Genomic DNA, 19,141 nt, shown 5'->3' on the forward strand with positions numbered 1-19,141 from the left:
GACCTTACTTTTTTCTTACTGTCTTGTTTGAACTGACTTTTCTGAGCATCGATTTTACAACAACTACCTTGGTGTGTGACTTATTTTAGTGCATATAATGACATCGACCTTACTTTTGTTCTTACTATTTTGCCTAAACCAACTTTCCTGAGTATCGATTGCACGACAATTACCGTAGTATGTGACTTGTTTGAGTGCATAAAGTGAACTTGGTGTTGGGACTTTCCAGGTACAATCTTTCTTAGAATCATATGAGTGCATTAAGCAACCTCAATGTAAAACTTAGGATAAATGACCGAGGTGCCAAAATTCCCCTTGTCCCTAGGTGAAATACTCAAAATGCCAAAGTGACCCTCGTCCCTAGGTGATCTACCCAAAGTGCAAAGTGACCCTTGTGTCTAGGTGAATTGTTCAAGGTGCCAAAGCAACCCTTGTCCCTAGGTGGAATGCTTGAGATGCCAAAGAAACCCTCGACCCAAGGTAAACTGCCTAAGGTGCTAGAGCGACCCTCATGTTTAGGTGAATTTTTCGATGTGCCAAAACGTCCCTTGTCATTAGGTGGTTCTAGAGAATTCTTGGAGGAGGATAACATTGACCAAGACCCTTGACTTTGGGTCAAGCTCTAGAGAATTAAGCTAAGTGGCATATAATTATGGACTTGGTTTTTGAATATTTTCGTCACTCTCCCTAGCTAGGTCTCTAACAACTTGAGGATAATGAGGTCTTTGCACAAATTCTAGAGAATTTTCTTAGTTAGGTAAAATGGTCATGGTTTCTAGAATGTGGTCAAATTACATTGAATCTCATGAAACTCTTTTATGTTGTGAAAAAGGCTAGGAGGGCACAAGACTAAACCACCTCTAATGTATCTTATCGAATTGAGGTTAGAGAGGTAATTGAAGTGATCAAGTGGGGACAAGTTGGACTTGGGGTCAAGATTAGAAGAATAAGAAGATTACTAAAAAATCTTGATAGGCAAAATTGAGAGTGGGCTAAAGCATAGGCATTGTGAGAAGTGTAGGGAAGCTTTCTTGAGGAATAAGCCAAGTAGGAAAAGCTTTCAGAGTTAATTCCTTAAGCAAATCTCGTGCATGCATGGACTTTGTAATTGCCAAACTAAATTGGCTTTAAGTGAATGATGGGCAGAACAAAATTGCCTTGCATGTAGGTGGGCAACAACTAGTGCAAAAATAGTTTGTCAGGTAATTAAACAAAGGTTAGAACACAAAATGGCATTCCTTTTAGGTGATCAATGGCTAGGCAAGCTTATGCTTGGTCGTTTGTCACTAAAGAGTAGGTAAAAATTGACTTTTTGATTGGCTTGATTTTGCTTAAGTCGGTCCTACTCAATTGATTAAAATTCTCTCGATTTATCTCTCTTCACTAGATTTGCTTGAGTTCGCGGGCTTGCATGTTCAAATTGGACTATCTACAACTAGATTTTGAACTGATCCATAGACACATGCACATTGCTAAACCAAGTAAATCCTTGTGTTTTTATGCAATTCGTTTTTCTTTGTTACTTCAATTTTTCACAAATTCAACCTACAAGTTGCCCAATTACTGGATGAATTCATCTAGCCGCACACATTATGATACTTATATGTTCATAATCCAAATTGTCAATTGGTAGCCGATAGGCATCAGATTATCTAGCAACCCAATGGACATGAAGATGGGCAATTGGGCAATATTTGTATAGAAATTATTCATTTATTATCCTCTTGGCTGATTTGGCTGGTTATTCTAATTCAATATTAGCCATAACAGACAATCAAAATAGAGGTAGAAAAGAATGTATCTGGTAATGCCATCAAAACTCCACCTTCACACTTAAACCATCATAAACAAAGGTGGATTTGACAAGAAAACAATAACGCACATACATTGTTATGAAATCTGATTTATTGAGTATTATTGGATAAATATTACATGAATCCTGATAAGATATTTATAGAGATTACATCAACCAAGATAAGGAAACCAGCTTAACATAAATATTTTAATTAATTAGAACTTTCTAATATAGAATATCCTAATTGATATTGCTACATATATTATTCTCCAACATTCCCTTCCTTTTGAGATAAGATACATTGTATTGATACAATGTATCCCATGTATCATGATATGTTGCATCCGGTTCTCTAACATCCTCCAGCAATTGCATGGTCCTTTGAAGAAGGGATATGCAATTGGTTTCTCCGAATAATTTCTCTTGATCTCATTAAATGGCATGTTATTAGATTGCCAAAAATCCAATTCTAATTTGTGGTGGTCACCGCCTGTCTGTGAAGTCCATTACTGTCTCATCCCATTTTTTTTTTTAGCCTGTCAGAACTAGTGACTTACGAGACTAGATTTATTATGATCTCTCCTAAAAGTAAAGAAATTAGGATTTTGTGATTTAAATGAAAGAACTTTTGTTGAAGAGATTTTTTTATAAGGTAAAAAAATGAAATCGTAAGAGATGAATGTATAGACATAGGAGATTTGTAGAGAAATAAAAGGAGATGTGGATTTATTGAAGAAAATCTATAATAATAATAAAGTAAGAAAAAGTGAATTTAGGTTCAGCGATGGTGCCACCACTAGGGGTGGAGCCAGGATTTTACTCATGTGAGGGTAGCTGTAGACACCCCATTTTTGCATCCGCCTGATTAATCAACTCGTCAACCCGATCGCAAGGATTCCCAATGATGGATGTGTATTCCGTTGCTTTATTTTGTTACCAGATATGTTTCAGAAATCCGGATGAGGTATCTCGAACTGACAAAACCTTAGAAACCACGCTACGCTAGGAAAACACAACCCCAGAAACATAGAAATCATCATCTTGTAGACCAAAAAGAAGCTTCACGATAAAAATCACTAAAAATTGATCAAATTATCAAAATACCCCTGACATCAAAACAACCCCAGAGCCTACGTTACGCTGAGGAAAACTCTCTCGAACACATAAAATAACAAATCGGAACCAAATAGATCATTTCACCAATTTTAACAGAATTTGACAAAATTACGAAAATGCCCCTCATAAAGTTCACAATCATTTCACATAAAAATTTTCATAAAGGATACAAACCAACATTTCCATTGAATTCCTTACGAAAAACTGATTCTAAAACATCCTAGAACATAAAAAACTGACTTAAAACGTGAAAAGTCCTCTCCGGGGGTAAAACGATAATTTCACATTTTATAATTAAAAAATTCGAAATTAATAAATAAAACATTAAATAATTAAATTTAAACATTAATGAAATTAATTTAAAAATTTGAACCTAAAAAATCGATCAATCGGACTCTCAGGCAAAATTGTTGAGGGTTCGTGGGATATTTCTTTAAGGACCCCTCCATTTGGGAGTCCAAAGAATTAAAGATATTTTAGAGGGGGGTTCTCCAAAAATTAAAAGTAAATCAAGCAAGACTAAAGTCAAGGTATTAAAGTCAATCAAGTGAGACTAAAGTCAAAATTAAAGTCAATTAAGCAAGACTAAAGTCAAGATATTGAAAGTCGATCAATTAAGACTAAAGTCAAAACATTAAAAGTCAATCAAATAAGATTAAAAGTCATAATAGAGATCTAATTAAATAATAACTCTATCTAATAGAGTTCTAACTTAAAAACAATTCTACCTAAAATAATTTGAATTAAAACACAATTCTACCTAAAACAATTCTAATTAAAACACAATTCTACCTAAAACAAGTCAAATTAAAACACAACTCTAATTAAAAGATCTCTAATTAAACACTAACTCTATCCAAATCAACCCCTAAAAACATCTATAAATAGAGGTGCTCACACCCTATTTTCGTATCAAATCATAAACCCTAGGAGAAGTAGGTCTAGAAGCTCCCCTAGCACCCCATAAACCCTAGTTTTGGAGCCCCAACTCCTTAGCTAACATCCCTCCTTCAATTTTAGTCTAGAAAACACCCAAAAGCCTTCTAAAAACATTCCCAAATCCGCAACGAACTTGAAGAGTTCAGATTCAAAAACAAGGAGATACCTCGGTTTAGGAGATCCGAAGTCAAATCCGGAGATAGAACGAAGTAAGGGAGCACGGTACAAGGAGCTCTTTTTGTCCGATCTGAGGGAACAAAGTCCTTGCTATCGGAAAGGTAAATTTTTATTTTTGTTTATTTTTATCTAAGTTTTAGCAATGTAATTTACTTGGGAATTTAGTAGAGACCGACTTTGGCCGGGCGGGGTTGGTGCCTAACACCTTCCAATTCCGTAACATGATCCCCGAATTCAGTTTTTTTGGTTTTAGATTAGTTTTTATCCGTTTAGAGTCATTGATCGGTTCCTAGACCGTAATAACTAGGTGGCGACTCCCAAACCTCAAGGGTCAAAAGCGGGTCCGTGCACCCCGCGGATCGAGGGCGCTTTCAGTGGCGACTCCACTAGGGACTATTGAGGATCAAACTTGAAAAACCCCAAAGATTCGAGCATTGCCAAGATGACCTAGTTTTTTTTTATTATTTAGTTGGATTTATTTTATTATTTTTCTGTTTATTTATTTTTTTTGTCTTGATTGTAGATGATTTTGGGTATTGCATTTTTTTTTTTTCAATTAAGGATCACTTTTTTATGACCCATAAATAATGAAAGATTCAAATTGATGGAATGATGAAGGTTGGACAGAAATATTAAAACGTTTTTAGAGAATATTCTAGTGAGAATTAAGTCTGAGAGCCTCCTAATAAAACATAGATCTCGTCGAGTAGATTAATTTAGAATCTGAGTTCACTCAATTTCGTTATCGGAAGCCTTAGATATCATCGATGCAAGTTCAATCTGTAAATCTGGAATTATTTTTGAATGAAAGTTGGGACAGCAATGTTAAAACTTTTTTACAGAACATTCTAGTGAGAATTAAATCTGGGAACCTTTAATAAAACGTAAATCTCATCGAGTAGATTAATTTAGAACTTGAGTTCACTCAATTTCGTTATCGGAAGCCTTAGATATCATCGATGCAAGTTCAATCTATAAATCTGGAATTTTTTCTGAGTGAAAGTTGGGACAGCGACGTTAAAACGTTTTTACAGAACATTCTGGTGAGAACTAAGTCTGGACACCTATTAATAAAATGTAGATCTCATCGAGTAGATTAATTTAGAACTTGAGTTCACTCGATTTCGTTATCGAAAGCCTTAGATATCATCGATGCAAGTTCAGATTGTATTTTCCTAATTCACAGAAAATCTGAATTTATCTAATGTTGGCACAATTAATGTTCTAGAGAGTGAGCTCATCTCAACCATTGTCATTCTATCATCAATGTAACACCTATTGGAATCTCGATTTATTTTGGATCACCTAAAAGTGATCATTAATTGGACCTTAAAAATTATAAAAATTGTGCCTATTGCGATGATTAGATCTAATTAATTATTATAGGCCCTTATTTATTAATTGATTTGCTAATTGATGAATGCTAGAGATGTGCACGTTTAAAGCTTGAATTAAACCATATGAGTATGTTCCTGATCGATGTTTGCTTGCACTTGTATGATTTAATATCCTCTCTTGATTGGCTTGATTGGACCCATGGGCCCATTTGTTTGAAAAAGGCCCCGGGCACACCCCACCCTGTTTTGCACACACCACATGCACGTTTACTGCTTTACTCACTTACACGTCCCATTTAGCCAACGTGGCACTAGTGCGTGGCCCGGTCTCTTCGGAGATGCGACGTCATTCATGAAACCCACAACTCCAGTCACGTACCTTAGGGTATATCGAACTGGGGCATCAATACCATCTGATCAGGTGATTCTGAGAGGTATATTGATGCACCCAGGCTGGAGCGACCTGAGCCTTTGACCTATTGTGAGCCACACAGTCACATGTCCCGATTGCCAACGTAGTACTAGTACGTGGTCGGTCCCCTCGTGGGATGCCAAACCATTTATGAAAGCTACAACTCTTGACTCGTACCCGTAGGTATAAAAGGTAATCTAAGTATATCAATTGCACTTCTTGGTCAAAATCGGTGCCTAAGCAAGATCTTGCCCCACTGTACCCTACTGTATGAGGGGGATAGACTACGTCTATTCTAGACGAGAGGTATTTAAGTGGGCCCTTGCTCAGCATTGTGCGCCACCTCTCAACTGGAGATCAAACTGGCTGTTTTTAGCTTCAGAGAAGTGAATTGAGGTTTTAGATTATCACCTATACGGTATATCAAACCAAGTCACCATGTATCGAAAGGTATATAGGTGTGCTTGGGCAAGGGTGGCCAGATAAAAATGCATTGCACGTAGTAAGCCTAGAGTCTAGAAACCTTCCCCATAGGTCACGACTCGAACTTATCGTGGGTGTTCCCGGGTTGTTTATTGAATGAATGTCTGTTGTTGGATGAATGTATGTGAGTGATGTGAATGATGAGATCAAAGTGCATGATTGTCCTCAAGGATCAAAGAAATTTTATTTTTGAAAATTAAAATGGGTGCACCGATCCAGTAAAGAATCCATTCTCTTACAATAATGACCCAGTCCATCTCGATTCAACAGTCATGATGGACCGGGCCAGTTAAATCAAAATGGAAATCGAATTTTTAAAGAAAAAAAGAAAATATTTTTCAAAAAAAATTAATTTCCAAAAGAAGTGTCCTTTAGAAGAAATATTTTTCAGAAAATATATTTTCCAGAAAATATTTTCCATAAGAATAAGATTTTCCAAAAGAAAATAAGTTGATCTTTTACATGGACCATTGGAAGAGTACTAAAATACCCTTTTGTGTCAAACCAAGATGTTAGCCGCCGGCGATAACCCAATCGACCAGTTAGTCAAAACAATCGTCATAGGAATGCACTCTGTAGAGAAGATCAATTTTGGGAGATTCATGTTGAGGAGTGCTCTTTTCTTCCATGAGTTTGAGATAGACTGGAACCTCTTACATGCTATGGCTAAGCGATGGAACCCCTATCTTCACATATTCCATATGGGGTACATGCATTTATGCCCTACACACGAGGATTATTGCGGCATCATGAGGATATCCACTTCAGGTCCCCTAGTCAGGCCCTCATTGAAGACCGGATATTCTGGTGAACTCGCCACAGGGCTAAACATTTCCAAGGAAGAAGCCAAAGCCTTAGTCAATGACGGGAGATTGAACTTAGTACCTTTACTGGGCCCGTATCGCTCCCGCAGTCACCCTATCAATGTAAAACCCGAAGCTTGGCGAGCCACTAGAGACTATCGGTTGTGCCTAGGAATTCTAGCCCAATACATACTGACCTCCAATAGTGATGGCCAAACTATCCCTGAATCCTTCATAGATATAGCCTCTCAGCTCTCAAGGAAAGCCAACCCAGTACCCCTAATCTTAGCTGAAACCTTCTCAGGGTTAGATGCCATAAAAAATGGTGAGCGGGAAAGCTTCAAAGGAAGCCCTTACTTGCTCTACATGTGGCTTTGTGACCGTCTCAAAATCGTAGAGGTTCCTTCAAACCTCGAATATGGCCCAGAGCATTTTTCCAAGAGAAATCTGTTAGTGCGTCACAATTCAGTCAAAGCTTGGAGCAAATGGTTAGACTCTCGCCTCGCCTGTCATATCGATTTTAGGTGCCCTTGGTGAATGACTGATCCCCCTGTTCTAGGAACCAAAGGATCGTACTATGTCCGTCTGATTGGTTTAGAATAAACATCTTTTTACCATCCTAATCTAATCCCAGAACAGTACGATGTACCTACAGAGTTGTCCTTACCTCAGCACAAAGCTTTCTTTTCTCCCGAGCCTTTAACTGAAAAGTTAGTACATCTCATTGAGAAAGCTTGGAACAAACGCATTTTAGGGTACCCAGACGGACCAGCAGAATTCAGAGAGCCAGTTATTAGAGCCAAGAGGGTCAAGCCTGACAGCAACCCTGATGACCATCAAGACAAAGCCAAGCAACCATGTAAAAATAGTTCAAAATAAATTTGTTGAAAGATGTTTTTAATAAGAACGTATTGTTTATCATTTTCAATAAAAATATCTTTCTTTTCGAATGAATATTTATTTTCTTTTCAAGTACTCATTGTGTGAATGGATTAATTAATGGATTGGTGCACAAACCTCAATAAAATGATTCTTAAAATGTTATCAAGGGGGTAATACCGAAATTGACTAAATCTACTTTTGATGGGGTCATATAGGATTATCATTGTATCTAAGCTCAATCGTCCATCGTCTAGGTAGGGTTGTAAATCCGATTAGTTAGAGTAAACGTCAATATCAAGTCAACAGTCAGAAATGACCTCAAAATTTCTCAACATCATCCAGTTGTTCTTTGAAGATCATAGTACTTCAATCTTACCGGTTATAAGCAATATCTCAGTCCTCAATCCTAATCAAACTCGTGTAGGTACTTGTCTTGAGTTTTCATGAGTCATTTGGGTTAGTTCGAGTCCTTTTTTCCAGTAAGGTCATGTCCTCCTTAGATTGAGTCTACTCTTTCCTATTGAGTCAAGTTAGTTCATCGAGTCTATAAAGGTGTCTGTTGCCCCATCTGAAATTGATCGAATAAATGAAATTTTTGAATACCTCGAGTGCATTAACGAATTAACTACTAATCTGGCTTCAAGGATAAATTTTTCTCCTGAGCAAGAAGATAAGAGTCGGGCTCAAGAAAGAAAGGTCTTTGACCTCGAAATAAAAAATAATTCCTAAAGAGATTCAAATAGAAACCATCTTATCTCTAGAGGAACACAAGGGGATAATGAATTTTCTCAGAAATTTCAAAAGACTTGTTCGCGTGGGCCTATGAGGATATGTTAGGTACAAGCTTGAGTGTTGTTCAACATGGACTAGATACTCGTCTATATCAATAGAATTAAAGAAGATGTTATAAAATGTATCAGTGCTATCCTCACTACATCTTAAGTTGCAAATCACATATTATCAGTCGATATGGGGATACCTTTTGAATTAATATTTGATAATGGGTTGTACATCAAAGCTTAAGTTGTTACTCTATATTTAAAGTTCAAGATCCGGCATCACACATTATCTCTCTACCGACCTCAGACTAATGGAGCAGTTGAAGCAGCCAATAAGAATATTAAGACTATCCTCAGAAAAATGTGTCAATCATACCGAGATTGGTCAGAAAAATTGCCGTTTGCCTTATGGGCATATCGAACATCAGTTCGATCCTCCACCGGAGCTACTCCCTACTCCTTAGTGTATGGCATGGAAGCAGTCTTGCCAGTTGAAATGGAGATTCCATCTCTCAGGATTTTATTAGAAAGTCAATTGTTAGAAGCAGATTGGGTTCGTCAGCAGTATGAAAAATTAAACTTGATCGAAGAAAACGAGTTAAAGCCCTGTACCACGTGCAAGCTTATCTAAGAAGAGTCACCCGTGCATTTGACAAAAAGTTCAAAGCTCATCATTTACAAGTCAAGGATTTAACTATCAGACTTCAAAGAAAATTGAACACTCCTCCTCGATTATAGGAGAAAGTCTGAACCCAATTGGAGAAATTCATTCATTAAGGAAAAACTGTTTGGAAAAGTCGTCAGACTTCAAGATCATGATGGAAGTGAACTACCAGAGTCAACCAACCTTGACCGGATCAAATGGTATTACATTTAAGGAGGCCATCTTTGGCCGAATCAATTTTCCTGCTACCTAGTTCATTATCTTCTTTCTCAGCCCTTTGCAGCCCTTTCAAAAAAAAATTTGTGCCTTTTATTTCTTAGCCTGATCACCTAACATAGGGGAGGGAAATTCGAACTACGTTTTGGTCTGATCCCAAAATTCTGGGGTACGTAGGCAACCTGAGAAGTTACTTCAGGCCCGACCACATCAAAATAAAAAAAATCTATTTCCCCACACAAAAAATCAAAAAATCAAAGAAAATTCAAAAGAAAAAGAAATTCAAAGTGGGAAAGAAAATTTAGAAAAAAAAAAAGAAATGCCACACAAGGGGCATTTAGGTTTTTGAGCCTCAAAATCCTTTTCTTTTTATACCCAGTCCTAAGTTTACCCATGAAAGTCCTCCTAAGTATCGTGCGAGAAGTCAAGGAAGATAGCAAAGCATGATTAGACAGCGACTGCAGAAGTTCAGAAGAGAAGAAAAAGATAAAAAATGATGAAGCCTGCTAAGTTGAAAACCCGAAAAGGGCGACTTAGGCAAAAATTAAGGCAAAGCTCGCAAGGTTGAAAATCTGAAAGGACAACTTTGGCAACAATTAGAGCAAAGAAAAAGAGAAGAGCTCGCTAGATCGAAAACCTGAAAAGGCGATCTAGGCAAAAGCTAGAGCAAGCTCGCTAGATTGAAAACCTGAAAAGGCGATCTAGGCAAAAGTTAGAGCAACAAAGAAAAATAGAAGAAAATCCCAAGCTGAGAGTGGTCCGAGCTGAAACATCAGAAGTCCGAATAATCAAGTTCAATACTTAGCTTAAACCAGGCATAGACTCAGAAGCCATAAGTATCTTGTCTACGATCGATCTGAAAATGTTTACTACCCCAAGTGAACCAAGGGAGATAAGGGTAAATTCTATGATGAGTCTCGAAAGGAAATAATTTTGTACTCTTGAGCCTGACTCAAAACCTTCAATAAAATTAATCAAAATTAAAAGTTGAGTCTTTATTGCGCTTGTGGTAATCAATTATTTCAAACCTTCATACAAGGGGTATTTTCTTTCTTTTGTTAATGTAACTTTTCCCCCTTATACTAGGGGCATTTTTTTTTTATGATGTGTTCAATTATTTTCAAGGCCATGGTCATTGTCAAACTAGGGGCATTTTGTCTTCGAGCAATGTTAATCCTAAAAAATAATAGGAACCCCAAAGTTAAGGTTACCCTCTTGATAACAGTTCTTTCGAAAAACTTTTGAGGTTCAAAAGAAATAAAAACTCAGGTTTTAAATTCATAAAACTTTTTGATAAATCCTTGAGGTTCAAACAAAAGCATATTGGATCTCACATAGGAGATATAACATTCTTTCGTTCTCCAGATTCTTTTCCAGATTCAATCATTCTTGGAATCAATCATTTCTCTTCCAGATTCATTATCTTCCAGATTTATTCGTTCTCTGATTCGTTCTAATCAGTTTTCTCCAAAATTCATTCATTCCTTTGCCAGTTTTGTTCAGTCTCCGCCAAGGGTTATCTTGGATTTTGCTCAGTTGCCGCCAAGGGTTATCTTGGATTTTGCTCAGCTTCCGCCAAGGGTTATCTTGGATTTTGCTCAGTCTCCGCCAAGGGTTATCTTGGATTTTGCTCAGTTGCCGTCAAGGGTTATCTTGGATTTTGCTCAGTTGCCGCCAAGGGTTATCTTGGGTTTTACTCAGTTGCCGCCAAGGGTTATCTTGGATTTTGCTCAGTTGCCGCCAAGGGTTATCTTGGATTTTGCTCAGTCTCCGCCAAGGGTTATCTTGGATTTTGCTCAGTTGCCGCCAAGGGTTATCTTGGATTTTGCTCAGTTGTCGCCAAGGGTTATCTTGGGTTTTGCTCAGTTGCCGCCAAGGGTTATCTTGGATTTTGCTCAGTTGCCGCCAAGGGTTATCTTGGATTTTGCTCAGTCTCCGCCAAGGGTTATCTTGGATTTTGCTCAGTTTCCGCCAAGGGTTATCTTGGATTTTGCTCAGATGCCGCCAAGGGTTATCTTGGATTTTGCTCAGTTATCGTCGAGGGTTTTCTCGGAATTATGCTCAGATGTCGCCGAGGGCTTTCTCGGAATTATGCTCAGTTACCGCTGAGGGTTTTCTCGGAACTATGTTCAGATGCCGCCGAGGGTTTGCTCGAACTATGCTCAGCCAGATGTCATCGAGGGTTTGCTCAGATTATGCTCAGCCAGTTGCCACCGAGGGCTTTCTCGGATTATGCTTAGTCAGATATCGCCGAGGGTTTTTCTTAGATTATACTTAGATAGTTCATTACTCTTTCACCCCGAGTATGTAGAGTAGAACTCCAAGAAATTAGTCCATTACTCTTTCACCCCGAGTAGGTAGAGTAGGACTCCCAGAAAAAGTAGTTCATTACTCTTTCACCCCGAGTAGGTAGAGTAGGACTCCCAGAAAAAGTAGTTCATTACTCTTTCACCCCGAGTAGGTAGAGTAGAACTCCCAGAAAAAATAGTTCATTACTTTTTCACCCTGAGTAGGTAGAGTAGAACTCCCGAAAATAGTTCATTACTCTTTCACCCCGAGTAGGTAGAGTAGAACTCCCGAAAATAGTTCATTACTCTTTCACCCCGAGTAGGTAGAGTAAAACTCCCAGAAAATAAGTCCATTACTCTTTCACCCCGAGTATGTAGAGTAGGACTCCCAGAAAAAATAGCTCATTACTCTTTCACCCTGAGTAGGTAGAGTAAAACTCCCAGAAAAAATAGTTCATTACTCTTTCACCCCGAGTAGGTAGAGTAGAACTCTCGAAAAAGAATTCATTACTCTTTCACCCCGAGTAGGTAGAGTAGGACTCCTAGAAAAAATAGTTCATTACTCTTTCACCCCGAGTAGGTAGAGTAAAACTTTCCAAAAAAAAAAAAATTGTTTATTACTCTTTCACCCATGGTAGGTAAAGTAAGACATTCAATTTTTTTTTATGCTCAATTTATGCTCAGTTATGCTTAGTTTATGCTCAGATTTTACTCAGTTTCACACAGTGCACACACTTGCACACTTGTTCTTTCAGTCAAGGAGAATTTTCTAAAATTCAAGGATCTGACATCGTCAGTGAGAGTTTGCGCTCAAGGACCTGACAACCTTTTAATGCGGGGAGAGCTTTACCCTCAAGGATCCGAACACCCCGACGAATTGCTAAATCAGGCTGCAAAATGAACTGTCACTAGCTTTGGCATTCGGATATCGCACTATCTACCAAAATAGATTTGCTATCTAGTTTGCTTCAACCCTCTGCAAAAGAGGGGCATCTGTAGACACCCCATTTTTGCATCCGCCTGATTAATCAACTCGTCAACCCGATCGCAAGGATTCCCAATGATGGATGTGTATTCCGTTGCTTTATTTTTGTACCAGATATGTTTCAGAAATCCGGATGAGGTATCTCGAACTGACAAAACCTTAGAAACCACGCTACGCTAGGAAAACAAACCCCAGAAACATAGAAATCATCATCTTACAGACCAAAAAGAAGCTTCACGATAAAAATCACTAAAAATTGATCAAATTACCAAAATACCCCTGACATCAAAACAACCCTAGAGCCTACGTTACGCTTAGGAAAACTCTCTCGAACACATAAAATAACAAATCGGAACCAAATAGATCATTTCACCAATTTTAACAGAATTTGACAAAATTACGAAAATGCCCCTCATAAAGTTCACAATCATTTCACATAAAATTTTTTATAAGGATACAAACCAACATTTCCATTGAATTCCTTACGAAAAACTGATTCTAAAACATCCTAGAACATAAAAAACTGACTTAAAACGTGAAAAGTCCTCTCCGGGGGCAAAACGATAATTTCACAATTTTTATAATTAAAAAATTCGAAATTAATAAATAAAACATTAAATAATTAAATTTAAACATTAATGAAATTAATTTAAAAATTTGAACCTAAAAAATCGATCAATCGGACTCTCAGGCAAAATTGTTGAGGGTTCGTGGGATATTTCTTTAAGGACCCCTCCATTTGGGAGTCCAAAGAATTAAAGATATTTTAGAGGGGGGTTCTCCAAAAATTAAAAGTAAATCAAGCAAGACTAAAGTCAATCAAGTGAGACTAAAGTCAAAATTAAAGTCAATTAAGCAAGACTAAAGTCAAGATATTGAAAGTCGATCAATTAAGACTAAAGTCAAAACATTAAAAGTCAATCAAATAAGACTAAAAGTCATAATAGAGATCTAATTAAATAATAACTCTATCTAATAGAGTTCTAACTTAAAAACAATTCTACCTAAAATAATTTGAATTAAAACACAATTCTACCTAAAACAATTCTAATTAAAACACAATTCTACCTAAAACAAGTCAAATTAAAACACAACTCTAATTAAAAGATCTCTAATTAAACACTAACTCTATCCAAATCAACCCCTAAAAACATCTATAAATAGAGGTGCTCACACCCTATTTTCGTATCAAATCATAAACCCTAGGAGAAGTAGGTCTAGAAGCTCCCTTAGCACCCTATAAACCCTAGTTTTGGAGCCCCAACTCCTTAGCTAACATCCCTCCTTCAATTTTAGTCTAGAAAACACCCAAAAGCCTTCTAAAAACATCCCCAAATCCGCAACGAACTTGAAGAGTTCAAATTCAAAAACAAGGAGATACCTCGATTTAGGAGATCCGAAGTCAAATCCGGAGACAGAACGAAGTAAGGGAGTACGGTACAAGGAGCTCTTTTTGTCAGATCTGAGGGAACAAAGTCCTTGCTATCGGAAAGGTAAATTTTTATTTTTGTTTATTTTTATCTAGGTTTTAGCAATGTAATTTACTTGAGAATTTAGTAGAGACCGGCTTTGGCCGGGCGGGGTTGGTGCCTAACACCTTCCAATCCCGTAACATGATCCCCGAATTCAGTTTTTTTGGTTTTAGATTAGTTTTTATCCGTTTAGAGTCATTGATCGGTTCCTAGACCGTAATAACTAGGTGGCGACTCCCAAACCTCAAGGGTCAAAAGCGGGTCCGCGCACCCCGCGGATCGAGGGCGCTTTCAGTAGCCAAGAGTAGAAATAATTTTGTGAGGACAATTAAGAGTGAAAAAAATAATTGTGAGGGCAACTAAGAGTGGATATTTTTTTGTGGGGGTTATAGTGACAAATTTCTTTATCTGTCGCTAAAACTAGTCGCAATAGCACATTAATCCATAGAATTTGAAAACTCTTGTAGGGGCAAGTGCCCCCATAGCCCCCACTCTAAATCCCCCCCTAGCCACCACCATCATCGAAGAACGACACATCAGGATCGATGTGTTCAGTGGAGCTTAAGCTCTGATACTATGAAGAAAATTGATTTTATTGAGATTCTTGGATGAATATTACTTGAATCTTACAATATTCCCTATGGATTACATCAACCAAGATAAGGAAACTAGCCTAACATAAATATTCTAATTTATTAGAACTTCCTAATATATAATATCCTAATTGATATTGCTACATATATTATTCTCCAACATTCCCTTCCTTTTGAGATGAGATATATTGCTATGATACAATGTATCTCATGTATCATAACATGTTGCATCCGATCCTCTAACAATTGTTGTTGCCAAGTATGAAAGAAGAAGGGTTGCGATAGGTTGACAGTCGGCCTAATTTTTTAGATAAGGCTTTGATGATGATTTTGATATTTCAATTTAATCTCAAACCCATTAGTTAACAATAGTACCACTTTGAATCCATGTCAAAGCTTCTATTTATTTCTAGGAATATTTCTCAATATTCTTTCAATAAGAGATGATGTATGTCAAATATAGAAGAAAAACAAAAGAAAAAAAAATAGAGAACAACACAACAAAGAACCCATGAAATGGGAAGTAATTAAGGTAACTTAGATCAATGTTGTAATGGCCAGGCAATTGCTAGCCAATTTACTGAGGGTGTCATCAAAATCAGCCATTGGAGATGGTCTTCCTGGTGTCTCCAGGAACCCTTCTTCGCAAGTTTGGAAATCCGTCAAGGCTGCACTAAGCATGCTATTAATTGTACCAATGTCATGAGCTGGGATTGCATCACACGCACTCTGAAGGTTATAGACTGCGTCATCGTAGCTATCCTTGCAATCTTCGAGGACTTGGGCTGCATAAGATGGGGTAGAGGGGTCTTTGGCGATTCTTGTGGCCTCGGCTAATGCGACTTGTGTAATTTTAGTGCAAGCTTTTATTTCCATTTCAAGGATGGAGATGGGATCGACCTTGCCTGTAAGGTATGGAATGATGGAGGAGAGGCAGAGTTCGGGGTTGTCGGTTTTGGTACATATGGCTTTGATGGCGGGATCTATTACCAAGGGTGAGGGTGACACCGCATGCGTAGGAGGGGAAGACACGGGTTGTGGTGATGGGTGTGAGTCCAGAGGAGGGGAGGATACAGGTTCTTGTGTTGGTGTTGGTGGTGGTGGTGGTGAATTTGGAGGTGGGGTAGACACGGATTTTGTTGGTGGGAGTGAATTTGGAGGTGGGGAGGAAACTTGGTGTGTCGGTGGGGGTGAATTTGAGGGTGGGGAGGGAATTGGATATGTGAAATTACGAGGCATGCACACGGCCTCGGTAGAGTACAAGAGGAGCGACAAGAGAGAGATGATGAGAAGATGTAAATTGTTATTGGGCTCCATTGTTGAAGGAAAGAAGAGAGAGAGAATAAGAGGAGACACACAAAGGCAAGAATGCGAAAAGGGGAGCTTAAGATGATGGAGAGGTGAAAGGGTGTATAATTCAGGAACAGGTGTGGTTGGTTACCCATGCAAATAGCATGTTTAAGGAATACTATCCGTTATTGAGTAACCGTTGTTGCCTTGTTTTGGAGATTTTGTTTAAATCTAATGTAATAGGGTGATTTTGGTCAAAAACCCCAGAAAATTGCGACACAGAGTCATGTTGCTCACTTTTCAATGTTAGAAATATGGTTTCAAAACTCGTTTTGATGTCTCATCACGTTTATGGACGAGACCGAGTTGACCTGGACAAGATAAATCATTTAAGCAAATCATGTAATCGTTCATCAAAGTTTATGGGGTCAACCCATCCACAATCCAATCGTGAAATTTAAAAAAACCTGCCCACTAAGGATTAAAATTTACCCAAACGGTTCATGATGTTGATTTCATGAGAATCTAAACCCTTTCCTAACGGAGTCAACTCAGTAGTTGGAACATGCAAATACCCCAATCCAATATTAAATCAACCCAATGGATATCATGAAAACCTCAAAACTAGCTGAGTCAACTCAACACATGAGAACTATAATGAATATATTTTTCCCTTTTCTTTTTCATTTTTTTCAATTAAAACTCACTCCTAGCAATGTAACATTCAATTCAAACAATAAATGAAACTCCAAATCCAGTATTGCTCATTATTTCTAATTAAATGACTCAGTGAATACATATATCACAAAAGGCTTATTTGTAAGGACATTTAGTATAAAAATTTCATACGTTCATGGCAATGGCTAAAAATGGCATCTCTTTTTTAATATTCAAGATAGGGTTATTTGCTACATTAACTCAAGTTTTTGGACAGAAAGACCCTCACCTACAATTTCTCTAGTAAACCGTTAAAAATAATCTTCTAAATTGTAACTTCCTCCCTCTCAATATTTTATACCATCAAAATAGAGAGAGATTTATTCTCTCTACCAAAAAGTCATTGAAGTTCACCAAAGAAATTATAATTTTGAAGAACACTGGTGAACCTTGTAACTCTCCTTTATTTCTTTTATTTTTTTAAAACATTTATATATTCTTATAATCTTGATATATTTCTCGTCTATAATTATAAAAATGAAACATGGTAGTAAAAAAATTTGATTTCACAAAAATTTTATGATTTTGTTCATAAAATTTACCCAGTGTCGAACCTTGACGACATTGTCCAACAAAAATTTATGTAAGTGAAAAATGTCCACAATATATGCCAAACATCGACAATAGTTACCGTTGAGCTTTGATTCTATAATACATTCTAGCGTTGAGGTAAAGAGTTGAGGCTCGACACCAAGTAAATTTTATGATCAAAATCTTAAAAATTCTGTGAAATCAATAAAAATATTTGCTACTATTTTCCATTTAGATAGCTATGGACGAGAAATGTATCAAGATTATAAGAATATATAAATGATTTTAAAAAAATAATACAAATAGAGGAGAAATTTATTATTTTTTGTGAAAATCTTTGATATATAGGGGAATCGAACACGGGAATGCTTAGGTTTACAAGGTTCATTAAGGTTCTTCAAATCTAAAGTCTATTTGGTAGAGAATGGATCTCCCACTCTCTCTCTATTTCAATGGTATAAAATGTTGAAGGGGAGGAAGTTACAATGTAGAAGATAATTTTTCAAGCGTTTATTAGAGAAATGATAGGTGAGGGTATTTACGTCCAAAAACATGAGTTACTATGGCACATAATCCTATTTTGAGAATTAAAATAAATAAATAAATAATTGGCCCTTTTCTATTACTTCCATAAACATATGGAATTTTTTTATGCTCAATGTCCCATATGTAATTTAAAATATTGATTAAAGAATTTTTTCATAAAAATTCCATAGGTTTATGCCAATGTAAGAAAGGATCACTTTTTTTTAATACTAAAAAGGGCTATTTGCTATGGTATCTCATGTATTTGGACATAAATGTCCTCCCTTATAATTTCTCTAATAAACCATTTTTTAAAAATAATCTTTTAAATTGTAACTTCGTCTCTTCCAACTTTTAATACCATTGAGAGAGAAAGAGAGAGATCCATTCTTTCAATCAAAACCTACCAAAAAGCCATTGGAGTTAACCAAAGAAGCTCTAAAATTGAGAAACAATGGTGAGCCTTGTAGATCTATGCATTTTCATGTTCGATCCATGATCTATTCAAGATTTTCATCAAAATATTGTCAATTTCTATCAATTTTTTTAATTTTTCATATATTTTAATAATCTTGCTACATTTTTTGTCCATAGTTATATAAATAGAAAATGGTAGCAAAAATTTTTGATTTCACAAAATTTTTACTGTTCATATTATTTACCTAGTGTCGAATCTCGGTGTTGGAATGTATTATAGCATCAAGCCTTAACGACACCTATTGTCGAGGTTCGATGATGCGTATATTTTTTTTACTTATAGAAACGTCTATTAGACAATTTTAACGTGGTTCAACAGTAGGTACCATTGAGCCTCGATGCTATTATACATTCCAGTGTCTAGGTTCGACGATCGGATAAATTTTATGAGCAAAACTATAAAAATTCCATGAAATCAATTTTTTCTCCTATCATTTTTCATTTATATAACTATGGACGAGTAATATGTAAGGATAATAAGAATACATAAACGATTTTTTAAAAAATGAAAGAAATAGACGTTAAATTGATAATCTTAATGAAAATCTCCATTACATCTCACTTTAATATGTCAGAAACACTGATTGAGTTTTTATTATACTAAATCAAGTAAATCCAATAAAAGAGCACAAAAAGGTTTTGAAAGAAAATGATTAAAAT

At 36.7% G+C, this 19,141-nt stretch overlaps 1 protein-coding gene across 1 annotated transcript; it reads right to left on the reverse strand.

The window, feature by feature from the left end:
* Positions 1-15,478: 15,478 nt before the first annotated feature.
* Positions 15,479-15,817, reverse strand: LOC147396132 (putative invertase inhibitor). The gene has a single exon (XM_086450056.1). The coding sequence runs from the start codon at positions 15,815-15,817 to the stop codon at positions 15,479-15,481; it is 339 nt and encodes a 112-aa protein (XP_086306182.1).
* Between the last annotated feature and the right edge of the window lie 3,324 nt (positions 15,818-19,141).

Source organism: Akebia trifoliata, chromosome 8 (assembly GCF_017979445.1).
Source record: "Akebia trifoliata isolate Shusen 1 chromosome 8, ASM1797944v1, whole genome shotgun sequence".
Taxonomy (NCBI): Eukaryota; Viridiplantae; Streptophyta; class Magnoliopsida; order Ranunculales; family Lardizabalaceae; genus Akebia; species Akebia trifoliata.

Coding starts and splice junctions, on each gene's coding strand:
- LOC147396132 (XM_086450056.1), bottom strand. CDS start 15,817: ATGGAAATAAAAGCTTGCACTAAAATTACACAAGTCGCATTAGCCGAG.